General features: G+C 57.1%; 1 protein-coding gene across 4 annotated transcripts in view; it reads right to left on the bottom strand.

Annotated features, from left to right (window-relative positions):
* Positions 1-4,022: 4,022 nt before the first annotated feature.
* Positions 4,023-15,577, bottom strand: part of SIN3B (SIN3 transcription regulator family member B) — a 49,682-nt gene continuing 38,127 nt past the window's right edge. For all 4 annotated transcript variants that reach the window (XM_023229689.1, XM_023229687.1, XM_023229686.1 and 1 more), the window contains 7 exons: positions 13,311-13,926; positions 11,983-12,152; positions 8,100-8,273; positions 7,750-7,842; positions 6,696-6,790; positions 5,941-6,148; positions 4,023-5,835 (listed from right to left, as the gene is read on the bottom strand). In XM_023229689.1, the coding sequence (XP_023085457.1) occupies positions 5,605-5,835; positions 5,941-6,148; positions 6,696-6,790; positions 7,750-7,842; positions 8,100-8,273; positions 11,983-12,152; positions 13,311-13,926 (1,587 nt within the window). In that variant the 3' untranslated portion in view covers positions 4,023-5,604. The remainder of the gene's footprint in view (positions 5,836-5,940; positions 6,149-6,695; positions 6,791-7,749; positions 7,843-8,099; positions 8,274-11,982; positions 12,153-13,310; positions 13,927-15,577) is intronic.

Here is a 15,577-nt window from a genome sequence, read left to right on the forward strand (position 1 = left end):
CAAAAATTAGCCAGGCGTGGTGGCACACGCCTGTAGTCCTAGCTCCTCAGGAGGCTGAGGCAGGAGAATCACTTGAACCCAGGACGCAGAGGTTGCAGTGAGCTGAGATCACACCACTGGCACTCCAGCCTGGGAAACAGAGTGAGACTCCGACTCAAAAAAAAAAAAAAAAAAAAAAAACCCAGGCGCAGTGGCTCACACCTGTAATCCCAGCATTTGGGAGGCTGAGGGGGGGTGGATCACCTGAGGTCAGGAGTTTGAGACCAGCCTGACCAACATGCAGAAACCCCATCTCTAGTAAATATACAAAATTAGCCAGGTGTGGTGGCATATGCCTGTAATCCCAGCTACTCGGGAGGCTGAGGCAGGAGAATCACTTGAACATGGGAGGCGGAGGTTGCAGTGAGCCGAGATTGCGCCACTGCACACCAGCCTGGACAACGAGAGTGAACCTCTGTCTCAAAAAAAAAAAAAAAAAAAAAAAAAAAAAAAAAAAAAAAAAAAAAAGTGACGCACATGCCCTTACACTCAAGGGTTCCATGTCTAGGAATTTCTGCCAGACACACGCACAGGAAGACGTCCTTGGGAGGATATCCACACAGCAGCGCAGAGCAGGGAGGTGCCCGCCAACAGCCCCTTCCCGGGAACAACACGGTGGCAGCTTGGGCTGTCGGGGGAACCCCAGCAAGCAAAGGTGATGATGACATTGCCCCGTCAGGCACAAGCTGTACCCGGACGGCCCAGGTACTTCCCGGAGGACGCTGGGCGCGACAGCTTTGGAGGAGAGGAAACCATGTGTCTGTCTTGTACTGTTGGAATTTTCTGTACACTGTGTTACTTTCCATAAAAACTTTTTTTTTTTTAAGATGGAATCTCGATCTGTCGCCCAGGCTGCAGTGCAACGGCGCAATCTCAGCTCACTGCAACCTCTGCTTCCTGGATTTGAGCAATTCTCCTGCCTCAGCCTCCCCAGCAGCTGGGATTACAGGTGCCCCCCACTATGCTTGGCTAATTTTTTTTGTATTTTTAGTAGAGGCGGGGTTTTATCATGTTGGCCAGGCTCGTCTCAAACTCCTGACCTCAGGTGATCCATCTGCCTCAACCTCTCGAAGTGCTAGGATTACTGGCATGAGCCACCACACCCGGCCAAAATTTATTTATTTATTTATTTGTTTATTTATTTAGAGATGGAGGTTCCCTCTTGTTGCCCAGGCTGAAGGTGTAATGGTTCTATTTCGGCTCACTGCAACCTCTGCTTCCTGGATTCAAGCGATTCTCCTCCTTCAGCCTCCCGAGCAGCTGGGATTACAGGTGCCCACCACCATGCCTGGCTAAGTTTTGTATTTTTACTAGAAATGGGGTTTCATCATGTTGGCCAGGCAGGTTTCGAACTCCTGACCTCAGGTGATCCACCCATCTCAGCCTCCCAAAGTGCTGGGATTACAGGCGTGAGCTACCGCACCCAGCCAAAAACTTATTTTCTTTAAAAGGGTAGACAGCCATGCCAGGCGTGGTGGCTCATGAGGTCAGGAGATCGAGACCATCCTGATTAACACAGTGAAACCCCATGTCTACTGAAAATACAAAAAAAAAAAAAAAAAAAAAAAAGCCTGGAGTCCCAGCTACTCGGGAGGCTGAGGCAGGAGAATGGCGTGAACCCGGGAGGTGGAGCTTGCAGTGAGCCGAGATTGCACCACTGCACTCCAGCCTGGGCGACAGAGCGAGACTCCATCTCAATAAAAATAAATAAATAAAATAAAAACTGGGCCTAGAATAAAGACAGCACCTGACTTTTACACGCACTTTAAAAACAGGGTGGGTTAGCTTCAAGCAGGCTTACAGTGGTGTGAAAGCAGGGATACAGAGGCAGGACAAAGACAGTTCATCAAATTGTAACAGGTTCATAACTCAGGATTACACATGACTCTTGCTATGCAACCCAGATGGCCATTATCTAGGTTTGCCCTAGTGCCTAGCATGGCTTGTTCCACGGCCATCACTATGGCACCCAGGTGGCTACATCTCAGGCCTGCTCACATGGTTTATGACCTTCACTGCTTAGATAAAACAGAATACTTGAAGTCACTAGTTACAGAGAACAGGAATCTATAAACTCATACCCTAAAACAAAGGAAAATCTTTTTTTCTTCTCCCTGTGTTGAGGGAGTGCTGGGAGAGGCTCCAGAGCACATTCCTTTGTGTCTTGGCTTCTTAGTATTATTAAGACTTTTCCTGGGTCTGGGCTGTGCCCGTTGCTGCCTCTGGGACAAGTCAGCCTAATACAGGAAAGATTCTTTTTTAAATTTTTTTTCTTTAATTTCCCCCCTCAGTAGGGGTTCCTGAGACCCTCAGCCACCTCCACATACTTGAAGGAGGTGGAAGGGGAAGTGCTGGACATACAGTGGCTTTATTAACGCTGCTGTTCTATCTCTGGGTCATGAACGTGGCTCACAGCCACACACCTCTATGACCTCGCCTCTCCGTGGGTCAGGAGTCCGGCCTGGCAGTTTGGGTCCTTGGTTCAGGGTCAAATGAGGCAGAAATCAAGGTGTTAGCTGGGCTGTGTCCTTATCTGCTGCTCGGGGGCCTTTTCTGGGCTCAGGTGGACTTGGGCAGAATTTGGGTCCTGGTGGTAGTGGTGGCTCTGAGGTCCCACTTGGCTCTTGGAGGCCACTCTCTGTCCCTTGCCATGGGGTCCCCTCCCCAGCACAGTGGAGACGTCTTCAGGGCCAGCAAGGGACCTCTCTCATCTCATATCACCTTGTCAAGGCCACGGGCCCTGCCTACTTGAGGGCAGTGGACCCCTCAGGGCGGGGCCACCTTGGAGATCTGCTCTTTGTTCACTCTCCTGGTACAAGCACAACCTTTTCCAGTCCCTGCAGCACTTCTGACCAAGGAAAGCCAGTCTGGGGGCCCAGAGAGGACCCTGGGCATCCCCAGCTGTGGGATCGAGGCAGAAGGAAACGGGGCCGCCTCCAGTCTGGCTTGCCACACTCCCCGGGAGCCCTGACCCTCTGGTGGGGGCGGGGGTGGGGGTCAGAACTGCCAGGGAAGCTCGGGTGTGCAGGGAGCACATGGGTCCTTGGGAGGCAGCTATGGCCCCTCGGGGAGGTTGGGGACACTCCCTGCAGAGGATGGAGGAGCCCATACTGAAGGGGAGGGGCTGGCCACTTCTGCCTCGGAACCCTCTAGGCATGTCAGCCAGGGGACATAGCAGAGCTGGGGGTTTCTGCTACCCGGAGGCAGGTGTGGGGCCTGGGACACAGACAGGGGGGAGGAGATGAGGAGAGAATGATGGTGAAAGCCAGGAGGTGGGTGGGCCCCAGGGAGTATGGAAGGTGGTTGTGTGGCGCGGGTGGGCAGGCGCAGGCCTAGATGGACAGGTTGGGCATGGGAAGCTTAGAGAAAACACCGCGATCTTTAAATTGGGTTCTGCATGAGAGAGACTCGGGCAAAGGAGACCCTTCTTTTTTTTTTTTTTTTTTTTTTTTTTTTGAGACGGAGTCTTGCTCTGTCACCCAGGCTGGAGTGCAGTGGCCAGATCTCAGCTCACTGCAAGCTCCGCCTCCCGGGTTCACGCCATTCTCCTGCCTCAGCCTCCCGAGTAGCTGGGACTACAGGCGCCGCCACCTCGCCCGGCTACTTTTTTGTATTTTTAGTAGAGACGGGGTTTCACCGTGTTAGCCAGGATGGTCTCGATCTCCTGACCTCGTGATCCGCCCGTCTCAGCCTCCCAAAGTGCTGGGATTACAGGCTTGAGCCACCACGCCCGGCCAGGAGACCCTTCTAATTCCCACTAAATGTGCATATGGAGTTGGGAAAGAATATTCTAGAAGACATTCCCATGTCGTGGTGGTGCAGGTGCAGGGTGTGAGATGATCTTGGTTCGAGGTGGGCTTCGGCTCCCCTGGGCCCGGGTGGGCACACCCAGCCACCCCTTGCTCCTGTGGGTCCCGCCCACTGACCTGGTGGCAGGAAGTTGGCAAGGCTCTCGCAGGAAGAGACCAACATAACCTCATGGCTTGATGTCAATATTCAATTTTTAACTTTAATGTGCAAATAAATAGAAAAGGAAAACTACATTCAAAACAGCTGCAAAGGAAGGACAAGCCCCAGAACAGAAATTCCTCAAGAACGGAAAAGAGGCGCTCCCTAGAAGCATGCGGGGTGGGAATACGGAAAGGAGGGCTCGGCAGGGTCTCCGGCCGCACCCAGGGCCCACGTGGCTCTGCCCGAGACGACCGTGGGCCTGGTGCAGGAATCCTGATGGCAAGTTCCCTTCTTAGAAAACCGGGACGCGTACGAAGTGCCTGCGTGACACCTGGGGAGCGGGGGCGGGGATCCCAGGAGGACGGGTCGGCCTCGGAATCGCCCAGCCTGGAGTCAAAGGCGTCCGGAGCCTCCAGGTTCCACAGGGAACTTCTAGAAACGCATCTCCACTTCCTGGAAACTGGAGTCCAGCTGTTGCAGGACGGCAAGGGTGGCGGTTATTCTGGGCCCACTGGTGCACAGGGGCCAGGGCCAGGGGCTCTCACAGTGGGGGGAGAGAGGCCTGGAGAACCAATCCCCAGCCTCAGTCACTTGGGATTCTTGGCACTGAAAGCCTTGGATGCCTTCATGGGACAGTTGCCTCAGCCCCTCACGAAAGGATAACAGTGATCCCTGGAGTGGCCATGTGGGTCCCGGGGCAGGCAGGCAGATGGGGCTCCTTGGGTGGTAGGTGGGACTGTCAGGGCAGCTCTCCACAAAGGGAGATCTCAGCCCCAGGGAGCTGCGGGACTTGGCTGCTGCAGAAATAACAACCACTAAGAGCGAAAAGAATAAATATCTGTGTGTGTATACACATACACCTAGGGTACCCACTGCATGAACACGACTGGGCCCGCCGCCCCACAGCGGGGTGGGGCCAGCTCTGCGGGAACACTTCTGCGGGAACGCTGGCTGGGGTCCCTCCCCTTGTGGGCCCAGAGTCCAGCTGCTGGAGTTGGGGTTGGGTGTCTTATCCAGAGCGGGGTCTCCCGAGGCACTGCCCACCTGCTCCAGGTCTTGACTTCAAAGTGGGATCCCAAAGGTTCGGCTAAAGGGTTCTTCTCACTTCCAAAGTGACTGAGGGCCTGAACACCAGCCGGGCAGAGCTGATGCCCAAACCCTCAGGTGACATTTCTGGCAGCTCTGAGAATATTCTGGAAGGACTCACTTTTCAAGCAAGCCTACCCAGGGCTCAACTCCTTCCTTGTCAGGGTCTCTTGGACACGCACCCCCTCCGAAGTACAGGCCTCAGGAGGGCTGTCACCTGTGACTTTTCCAAGACACGGTAAGAACACAGGGCAGGGGCCACCCGCCTGCCAGGGATTTGGCACATGTGACGGACGGGGACGCAAACGTGATTGCTTGCTCCTCGGCCAGCACGTCCACCCGCCCCTGTGGTGGGGCTAAGCCCCAGGGCTCGGGTGCAGGTAGCTCAGGTTTGGCACACGGCAGGCCCACAGGAGACCGGGAGCGGCGTCCTGCCCTGGAGTGCGCTGTCCGGCAGCAGAGGGGCTGGGAGATGCCTCTCAGGTCGTTCAAGAAAACGGCCCTGACGCAACCAAGGCCGAGGGCACGTCAGGGCGAGGCCGGGCGGCGGCTGTACTGCACGCGGTAGCGGGTCACGGGCAGGCCGTGCACGTGCACCGTCTCACACAGCGTCTTGCAGGGTACCATGTCTTCGTCCTCCTCACCCATCAGCCAGTCCTGCACCAGGCTGGCCGCCTCCACTGTCACGTTGTCCTCCAGCCAGCGGCTGTGCCACTCCTCAAAGTGCTGGTGGTGGCGGAGCAGGACCAGGGGCTGCACCTGTTGGAGAGGCCGGTGTCAGGGCGGCTGAGGGCTGGACCCCCAGGGCCCCAGAACTTGGGGTGAGGAAGGGGGTGTAGGGGTAGCCCAGGCCTCCCCTGGCACCTGCTTGGCCCGGCAGAGGGTTCCGCGACGGTACATGTAGTCCTCGGAGTTCACGATGAACACCATCTTGTGGGTGCTGAGCTTGAAGCGGCAGTCCACGTCGCAGGCACTCTCCACGCCCACCAGCCGCTTCCAGGAGCTCCTGGCCTCACCGCGCAGGGCCCGTGCCTGCTCGCTCTGCCACCGGCGGCGGAACTTCTTGAGGTTCCTGGGGGCGAGAGGAGGTGGAATGGACTCTGGCTCGCTCTCGGCGTCGTGGGAGGAGGATCTGCAGGCTGGGAAGCCCCTAGGCCTGGGACCATCAGAAGATGTGCTACCTCCCAGGGGTCCACAGAAAAGCAAATGGAAACAAGAAACGCCCCCAGATCGGAACACCACCAGTGGCCCCCACTGGTCCCAGAGGCGCCATCCTAGCCCAACCTGAGTTGGTCCAGGGTCCTGCCACAGCCGCCTGCCTCTGGCCTGGCCCCACCAGCTCTGGCACTGTCTCCCTTCAGGCCGGGCATTCGCTCTTCTGCCCACTGTCACATTGTGGGGTTGGCCCCTCCCCTCGTACCCCTCACCGTCCTGGGGTTACTAATCCCTCCTCTGCAAACCACAAGCCTCAAAAGGGCAGGGCCCACCTCAGCACACAGCAGGTGCCTACTAAGTGCTCCCAGCCAGAGAATGTGCCATGGTCCAGCCCCCGTCAGGACAAAGGGGACACTCCCTGGGCCCACAGGAAGGAACGGAGCATGCATCTCAGGGCCTCTCACCTCTGCAGGAACACGGGTTTCAGGAGGAAGCCCTCGGTGGGTGAGCTGGATGCGCCCTCAGTCCCGACATACTGCTCCACATACCGAGCCAGGTGCTGGAGACAGGGAGAGACACAGCCCGTGACGCCCCCACAGCAGGGCCACGGCCACTCTCACTCTAGACCCTGAGTTCAGGAGCTCACAGGGCTTCTGTGCCCCCTATTCCCAGAGCATGAGGAGTGCCGCTGCGGAGGACTCTGATCCCTGACGGAGACCCCCCCAGACTATAGCTCTCAACAGAGGACCCAGCGACAGCGGGACTCCCACAAACAGGCCACAGTGAGGAGTGCCAGAAGCCCCCAGAAGCTGGAAGAGCAGGAAGGATCTGTCCCAGAACCTTTGGCGGGAGCATGGCCTGGCCCACACTGTGGCTGTGAACTGCTGACCCCCAGGACGTTGAGGGAATAGACTTCTGTTGTTTGAAGTCGCGTGGTTTGTGGTCACTGCGGTGGCAGCCCCAGGAAATGAATGGAGTTGGCCAGCTGAGTAATGTGCACACACACTGGACCCGCCGGCAGGTGCCGGGAGCTGCAGCCCCAGTGACCACCCTGGGGACGCACACGGGTCAATGCCTCACTGTCAACAGGATGCAGGAGGTGAGCAGGAAACATCTGTCCCCACAAAAATTGTGACTGGGAGCTGGGGCCAGGTGGCTCCTCTGCTGGGGATTAGGATCAGGATGCAGCCCTGACACGGGAGGTGCAGAGGTCAGCCACGGGGATGCCCTGCGTGGGAGTTGGGGGCCAGGGAGAGGTGGCCTGGCTTCCTCCCTGCCCTGGGACACACCTGCTGGCTCAGGAGGAGTGCTCTGCTCTTTGGAGAGGGGGCACAGAAGAGAGTAGGGGGGAGCAGGGAGGGAGGCAACCCCACCCACCAGGCCTCAAGGAGAGCCTGCTGCCTGCAGAGGGAGGATCTCTGGATGCTGCGCAGCCTGCGCTTGGCTGGTGGGAGCCCCATGCTGCTGCCCTCAGGCGCTCCCTGGTGTGCGTGGCACGGACTGGGGCCAGGGCCTCACCTGGACCTCCACAGGGTCCTCCGTCTGGGCCTCCTCGGTGTCCAGGAGCTCGATGGTCATGATCACCTGCCCCTTGCGCTGCAGGAACATCACCTGCGGAGCAGGGACGCCGACAACCTCAACTGCTGGGACAGCCCAGCCGGCACAGCGCAGGCTCGCAAGGCCACCTGCCACCCGCCTTTGCCACCTTTCCAAAGCCCTGACACTTCCTGTAGGTCAATGGTACCTCACGGGCTCTGTAGCAGGGCCAACGTCCCAGCCGCTGAACCAGGGTCCACCCAGGACCGAGTCCAGAGCTGAGTGAGTAGCTGGGCCTCCCGGCTTGTTTCCAGCCCCAGGCCTCCTCTCACCTTGAAGCAGTTCTCATCGGCCATGCAGCGCTCGGCCTTCCACTGGTAGCTGGTCTCCCTGGCGGCGCGGACGCAGCGGGAGGACAGGTTCCCACCGGCGGCACCCCGCTTCTTCTCATTCAGGTAGAGCTCTACCACCTTCAGGCAGACATCGTCGCTCACGAGGTGGTGCAACTGGCAGGAGGAAAGCAGGTGGTGCGGCCACCCTGCCTCCTGCAGGGGCCCCCATCTCACCCACAGAGGAAGTTGGCAAAGGCCAGAAACAAGTCAGGATGGAGACTGCATGACACAGGGATGAAGACCAGGATCCTGACAGGCTGTGACCAGACCAAAACCATACCAGACCAGACCAAACCAGACCAAGCCAGACCAGACCAAACCAAGCCAGACCAGACCAAACCAAACCAGACCAGACCAGATCAAACCAGACCAAACCAGACCAGACCAGATCAAACCAGACCAGACCAGATCAAACCAGACCAAGCCAGACCAGACCAAACCAAAACAGACCAGACCAGACCAGATTAGACCAGACCAGACCAGACCAGATCAGACCAAACCAGACCAAACCAAAACCAACCAAACCAGACCAGATCAAAACCAGACCAGACCAGGCCAAAACCAGACCACACCAAACCAAAACCAAACCAAAGCAGACCAGACCAGACCAAATCAGACCAAATCAAAACCAAACCAGACCAGACCAGATCAGACCAGACCAAAACCAGACCAGGCCAGACCAAAACCAGACCAGACCAGACCAAATCAAAACCAAACCAAACCAGACCAGATCAGACCAGACCAAATCAGACCAAACCAAAACCAAACCAAACCAGAGCAAAATCAGACCAGACCAAACCAGACCAAACCAAAACCCAACCAAACCAGACCAGACCAGATCAGACCAGACCATACCAAAACCAGACCAGACCAGGCCAGACCAGGTCAGACCAAAACTAGACCAGACCAGGCCAGACCAGACCAAAACTAGACCAGACCAGACCTGAACAAAACAGACCAGGCCAGATCAGACCAAGCCAGACCAGCAAACCCTGTGTGCATGTGAGAAACACATAGAAAAGACACTGAAAAAAATGTTCCAAAGCAAACCCAGGAATGAGCGGAAGCTGGTGTGAGTGCAGGCTGTTCCTTTCCCCTAAATGCTTGGATGTAAATACACTGCTACTCCTTTCACCTTTGCACTGCAAAAGGAAGGAATGGAAACAGCAAGGCTTGTGGGGCAGACAAGGCTGGTGTGAAATACCCGCCTGCACAGCCCGGGCCCTGGTCAGGGGACCCCACTCCCTGGGGGTTCCGCGTGCAGCTTTGGTGAATGGATACAATACCACCTGGACACGCACAGGTTTCAGACAGCACCTGGCACACAGCAGGTGCCCACTGAATGCCTACTGCTACTGCTAAAAAACAGCAATGCTAATTTTTAAGCTAAAGGGAGGCAGAGTCCAGACATGGCCTCGAGGCAGGTTACAAACAGCATGGAGGGGCCCGCAGTGAGCACCTGGCCCAGTGAGCTACAGGTGGGGTTTGGTGAGGCCACAGCCAGGACAGCAGGGCAGCACGAGGCTGTGACTACGGCTCCAGCCAGACAGCCCATTTTCATTGCTTTGTTTTTAACAGGTTCTAGAGAAGATGTTTATGGAAGCGGGAGATTCTTTTAAAGCATTAATCAATGCTTTCCATAAACCATCTGGTCCAATCACCTGGTACCACAAGCAAGGCTGCTGTCCCCAAAGCCATGGCCCATGAGGGGTGCCCGGCCTGGGAGGGCAGACTGCCAGCCCCCTGGCATTCCCCTCATCGCTGCCCCAACACCGTGCGCTGGGCCCTGGGTGTCCTCTCTCCAGGCTGCCCCATGCGTGTCTCCCTCACCCGGGGAGCGGCCACTGCTGTGGACGGTGATGGGCAGGGACCTGTTTCGGGCACACAGAGGGAAAGTGGAGGAGGCTGAAGTGAAGGTGTCAGAACGCAGCTGTGGGTTTCACTAAGTCCTTGTGGCCAGACATAGAAATCCTCCCAGTCACCAACCAGACAGACTCGACGGAAACAGGCACGAACACCGTGGACAGCTTTCCAAGAGAAAAGACGTCCCAACGGCCATGAAAAGACAAGGCCCCAACCACACACATGACCATCAGGGAAATTCAATGTGAGCCCACCGAGATTCGAACAGCTCCCAGCTGATGGAGAGACGCCCCTGAGCCCCAGGGAGGACACGGAGTACAGCCTGGCACAGCACTGGTAGCAGTGACCCAGGAAACGGAGTTTCCATCAGTGGAACACACCTCTCTCTGCCTTACCCCGAGGGCAGCAGCAGAAATGGACATGGACGGCCACGAGACACACCCACGGGGCACCACCCGTGCCTGTCCTCAGGACACAGGTGGGTGGATGGAGTGGGGCTCGTTCCTGGGAACCCTTGGCTGGTTGATCTCAACACAGGAATCTCACAGAATGACACTCCCAGGATGCAGCCGGGCACTGTGTCCTTCTGTTAACACACGGCTCAAGACCAGGGATCTACCTCTGTGTAGAAATCAGGGTTGTGATGCCGGGTGCAGTGGCTCACACCTGCAATCCCAGCACTTTGGGAGGCAGAGGCAGGGGGATCAACTGAGGTCAGGAGTTCAAGACCAGCCTGGCCAACATGGTTAAACCCCTCCTCTACTAAAAATACAAAAATTAGCCGGGTGTGGTGGTGAGCACCTGGAATCCCAGCTACTTAAGAAGCCGAGGCAGGAGCATTGCTTGAACCCAGGAGGCAGAGGTTGCTGTGAGCCGAGATCATGCTACTGTACTCCAGCCTGGGTGACAAGAGCACAGCTCTGTCTCAAACAAAGAAGAAGAAATCAGGGTTGTGAGTGCCCGTGGGTGGCAGGTGGCTGGGTGGGGACACAGGGGCAGGGGTTCTTTGGATGAAAGTCCACCCATCTGCCCCCTTCAAATTTGGGGACTTTTCTGCGTGTGCATTTTACTTCCATTAAGCAGTCTTTAAAACCTGGAAGGAAACATCCTGTCTGAAATGCTTCTTGTGACTGTGTCTGGGTGGGAGAGTGATGGCATTATTTATTTTCCAGCTTTTTTCCCGCTTTATGATGAACAGCCTTACTGGGTGACCAGGAAACGGAGGTCACCATGAACAATGATTCTGGCAGGAACCAAGCAGGACCCACGTCCTGGAGCCACACCCAGCTCGTCTGAGACGTCTGCTGTTTATGTTTACATGACCAGTTTCCTTGCGTTGACATTCAGCGGGGGTTGGGTTTTTGCTACTACTAAAACCAACGCAGATGAATACCACTACTCCCACCCTCCCCCAGGATAAGTGGGTTAAGGTTTTTTCCATGTTGTCAATTTATCCTCGAGAAAGGTTTGTCAACAGGAACTCAGAACAAAAACTTGTACACAAATATTCAGAGCAGTAGTGCTCACAATCTCTGTAAGGCAGCCACAGCCGAGATGGAGAAACGAAATGTAGCTACCCATGCAACTGAATACTACAGAGCCATCAAAAGGAATGAAGCACGAGGGAAATCCAGAGGCAGAAAGCAGATGACTGGATGTCAGGGGCTCGGGGCGGGGGAATGGGGAGTGGCTGCTGATGGGGATGGGGTCTCCTTTTGGAAAGATGAAATGTTCTGGAACTAGACAGAGGTGGTGGTTGCACAATATTGTGAATGTACTAAATGTTACCAAACTGAACATCAAAATGGGTAATTTCACATTATGCAAATTTTGTCTCGATTAAGAAAAAACAGGATAGGTTTGCTGTCCCGACCACGGGCCCCCTTCCCAGGTGGGAGTGAAATGACGGCAGGGCCATTTTCAGCGTCCTCAGGGACGGCCCTGCCCCGGCCCGGCTCACCTGCCGTGCGATGTTCTGCACCAGCTTGTCCATGGTGAAGCCCACGTAGGCGTGGATGGTGAACATCTCGCGCAGGGTGTCCTCGTACTGCGTGGGGTCGATGCTGCCCTCCAGCAGGCTCCGCACCATGTCCAGGAAGGCTGGGTAGTACTCCTCCAGCTCCACTTCACCTGTGGAGACACACTGCTTCATCCATATGCCTCCTGGAGTGTGCAAAGCCACGCAGGCCAAGCTCTGGCACCACAGAGCCCCAACAAATGCCCCCGTGGGGCCCAGCAGCCCTCGCCTGCCACCCCTGGGGCAAATCTGGGAATCACCAGGAAACCGAAGTAGCTGGCGTTCACTGCCACCCTCCCTGAGGCTGCCTAATCTGGCCAGCAACCCGGGGATGGCACAGAGAGTGCTGTGGAGCCAGGCACGGTGGCCCGTGCCTGTAATCCCAGTGCTTTGGGAGGCCGAGGCAGCCGGATCACCTGAATTCAGGAGTTTGAGCCCAGGTTGGCTACCATGATGAAACCCTGTCTGTATTAAAAATACAAAAAATTGGGCCGGGCACGGTGCCTCACGCCTGTAATCCCATCACTTTGGGAGCCCGAGGCAGGTGGATCACAAGGTCAGGAGTTTAAGACCAGCCTGGCCAAGATGGTGAAACCCCGTCTCCACTAAAAATACAAAAAAAATTAGCCGGACATGGTGGCGGGCGCCTGTAATCCCAGCTACCCAGAGGCTGAGGCAGAGAATCACTTGAACCTGGGAGGCAGAGGCTGCAGTGAGATCACACCCCTGCACTCCAGCCTGGGTGACAGAGCAAGACTCCATTTCAAAAAAGAAATACAAAAAATCAGCTGGGCATGGTGGCGAGCGCCTGTAATCCCAGCTACTTGGAAGGCTAAGGCAGGAGAACCACTTGAACCCAGGATAGTGGAGGTTGTAGTGGGCCGAGATCCCACCGCTATACTCCAGCCTATGCAACAGCGCAAGACTCCATCTCAAAAAAGAAAGAAAGAAAGAAAAAAGAAAGTAAAAGGGCCCTGTGGAGCTGCGCCGTGATGGCTCCACGAGAAGGCCAATGAGAAACAAAGGTTCCCCGGTCAGGAGAGGGTGCTACACCCAGGACAGGTGCCAGTGCCGGTGGAGCCTGGGCGAGGGGTACGTGAGACCTCTGTCTTATGCTGGCAACCTCCTGTTTGCAATTTCCCATCTGAAATCACAGAATTCTCTTAAAATGAAAAACCAGGAAGAAAAGTAACAGGACATGTCAGATCATGAGCTGCGACCCCAAACCCCAGGCACCCCCCGGGGCCTCCTGGCAGGCTTCGGAGCCTTACTGGGCTGCTTCAGTCGCAGCTCCATGGCAGGGTCGCTGCCCTTCTCCCTGCGGCCCTCACACAGCAGCTTCTCCCGTTCCTTCTCAGTCCGATACTCCAGGAGCTGCTTCTGCGCCTGGCGGTAGATCTTCAGCAGCCTGGAGCACAGGGTCTGGTGCAGGCGCAGGAAGAAGTACCAGTTGTTGTTGGCAAAGAAGAGGCTGTAGACGTCGTCCAGAGGCTTGTGTGGCGGTGGGGGTGGCGGGGGTGGCTGCTCAGTGGCCGGGGTATCCCCGAAGGCCCCCTTCTCCTCTGGGGAGCTACTGTGGGGTCCTGGTGCCGGCTTCTTCCGTTCGCTGGGGTCTGTGCTCTGCCCCTGGGGGCTGTCCCGGTCCTCATCGGCTGACTCCTCGGAGGCGCCCAGGTCCAGCTGCTGAGAGAAGAAGAGGCTGGGCACGAACTGGTGCAGCAGCTGGTGGATGGTGCCCTGGTCCTCCTTCTGGATGGCCGGCTGCCGCTTCACGTAGTAGCTGATGAGCGCTGCTGCGTCCTCCAGGATCTGTCGGTCCTCGTACACGAAGATGAGGTGTGGCTCGCTAGAGGGGGCACTGCGGCCCTCCGAGTGCTGCTCCTGGTGCTGTGGGGGGAAAGGGCGGCCATGAGACAGAAAGCCACTCACCAACCAGAGGACCCCCCACGCCCGTTCACGAGTCGCTGTTAACTGGGTCACCAAGGTGGATGAGTGCTGCCCAGAGCACGATGGGTGGCCAACATCGGTGAGAGGCAGGGCCTGGGGGCCGGGTCGCTTGCCTCAACCTCCTGTGCAGCCCCACGTGCCCCTGTTCCCCTCTCCGGAAGCAAGGCAGACCCAAGTCATCCCGGGACCCAGTTGGAGGAGCCGAGAGGATTCTGAGATGTGGGACGGGGTTCACAGGGGGTCTGACAGTGTCAAGCCTGGGTCTGTCGCTCAGCCCAGCTCTAGGACAGAGCGGGGCCCTGTGGCTCAGCATGGAGAAACCTCTGAGGCCGACCTCCTCCTACTGACAGCAACAGTGGCGCCTGATTCCAGCTTGACCGGGGCTGCCCATACCATGCTATCGATGAGGTCAAGGAGGCACAGGGTGAGCCGTGACCTCTCTGCCGCTGCCCTCCATCTACTACCCAGGAGGCCTGCAACTGCTCACATCTGAAGCCCTGCACGCCCATCGTCACCAAGTCCCCACCTCCGCTGCTGTCACCTGCCAGCCCCTGCACGTGCTTGCTACCACTGTCATGTCACCAGCCCTCCCACCAGCTCCCACTAGCCTGCTCCAACCGTTCTCCTCACTTGGTCCAGGGCGATTTGGCCCACAGGAGCATGGTCACCTCAACTAACACTCCTGAGGCGCTACCCCTCAGAAGATGCCAGCCCTTGGGGTGCCCCTCCATAGCCCCTCCACCTCACGGCCCCCAAGTCCCTTCCTACGATGCTTCAGGGTGCTGAGCTCCCTCCTGTGTGTGCAGGGCCTTTGCACATGCCCATTTGCTCTCACTCCCTGGAAAACCCTGTCCCAGGCTCACCCCTCCCCTCGGTCTTTATCCAGATCACGACTTTCATTCCCTCACACCGTTAAGACAATCACCCCTTCCTCCAGCCTCCCATACCACTCTGCTGGGCGGCCCCAAGCCCTCAGGGAGGGAGGCAGGGAGGCGGACGCACTGGGGCTCTTGGGGAAAGTGAGCGTGGACGCCGTCTCTGCAGGCTCCCAGGGCAGGACCAGGAAGGACCAGGTCCCCCAGCAGCCTGAGGTTTCCCTTCCTCCTCCCCTGCAGGGCAGCATAGAGGCTGGTGGGGCCAAGCACGCTGAGCTGGTTCCTAGCAGTCTGCACGCTCAGCCCTGTTCCAGGCTCTTCAGTGTGACCTCCGCCCTCTGACCGCTTCCTAAGTCCCCCAGGTCTCATTTATGCCATAAACACTCTGAGAATTCCTTTACAGTCCCTCTGAAGCACGGTCCCCATGTCTGTGACCCGTGACCATGCTTTGCAAACTGTGTGATGGAATGGGGGTCTGACTTTGGAACTCGTCAAGGACCTGCATGTGCAGAGATCTGTCAGGCCAGGGGGCCGACCTGGGTGCCCCTTGCCTCGCCAGCCCCAGCCCCAGGGAGGGACCCAGGAACGCGGGGTCTCATTGGTGGATTTCCAGGGCTACTGCATCATCTGCACTTTGCAGACACTACAGACCCACAGAACCTATGCGGGGTCTTGGGCTTGGGGATCCGCCGAGGACTAGAGTGAGGAAGCCAGAG

Source organism: Piliocolobus tephrosceles, chromosome 21 (genome assembly GCF_002776525.5).
Source record: "Piliocolobus tephrosceles isolate RC106 chromosome 21, ASM277652v3, whole genome shotgun sequence".
In the NCBI taxonomy this organism is placed as follows: Eukaryota; Metazoa; Chordata; class Mammalia; order Primates; family Cercopithecidae; genus Piliocolobus; species Piliocolobus tephrosceles.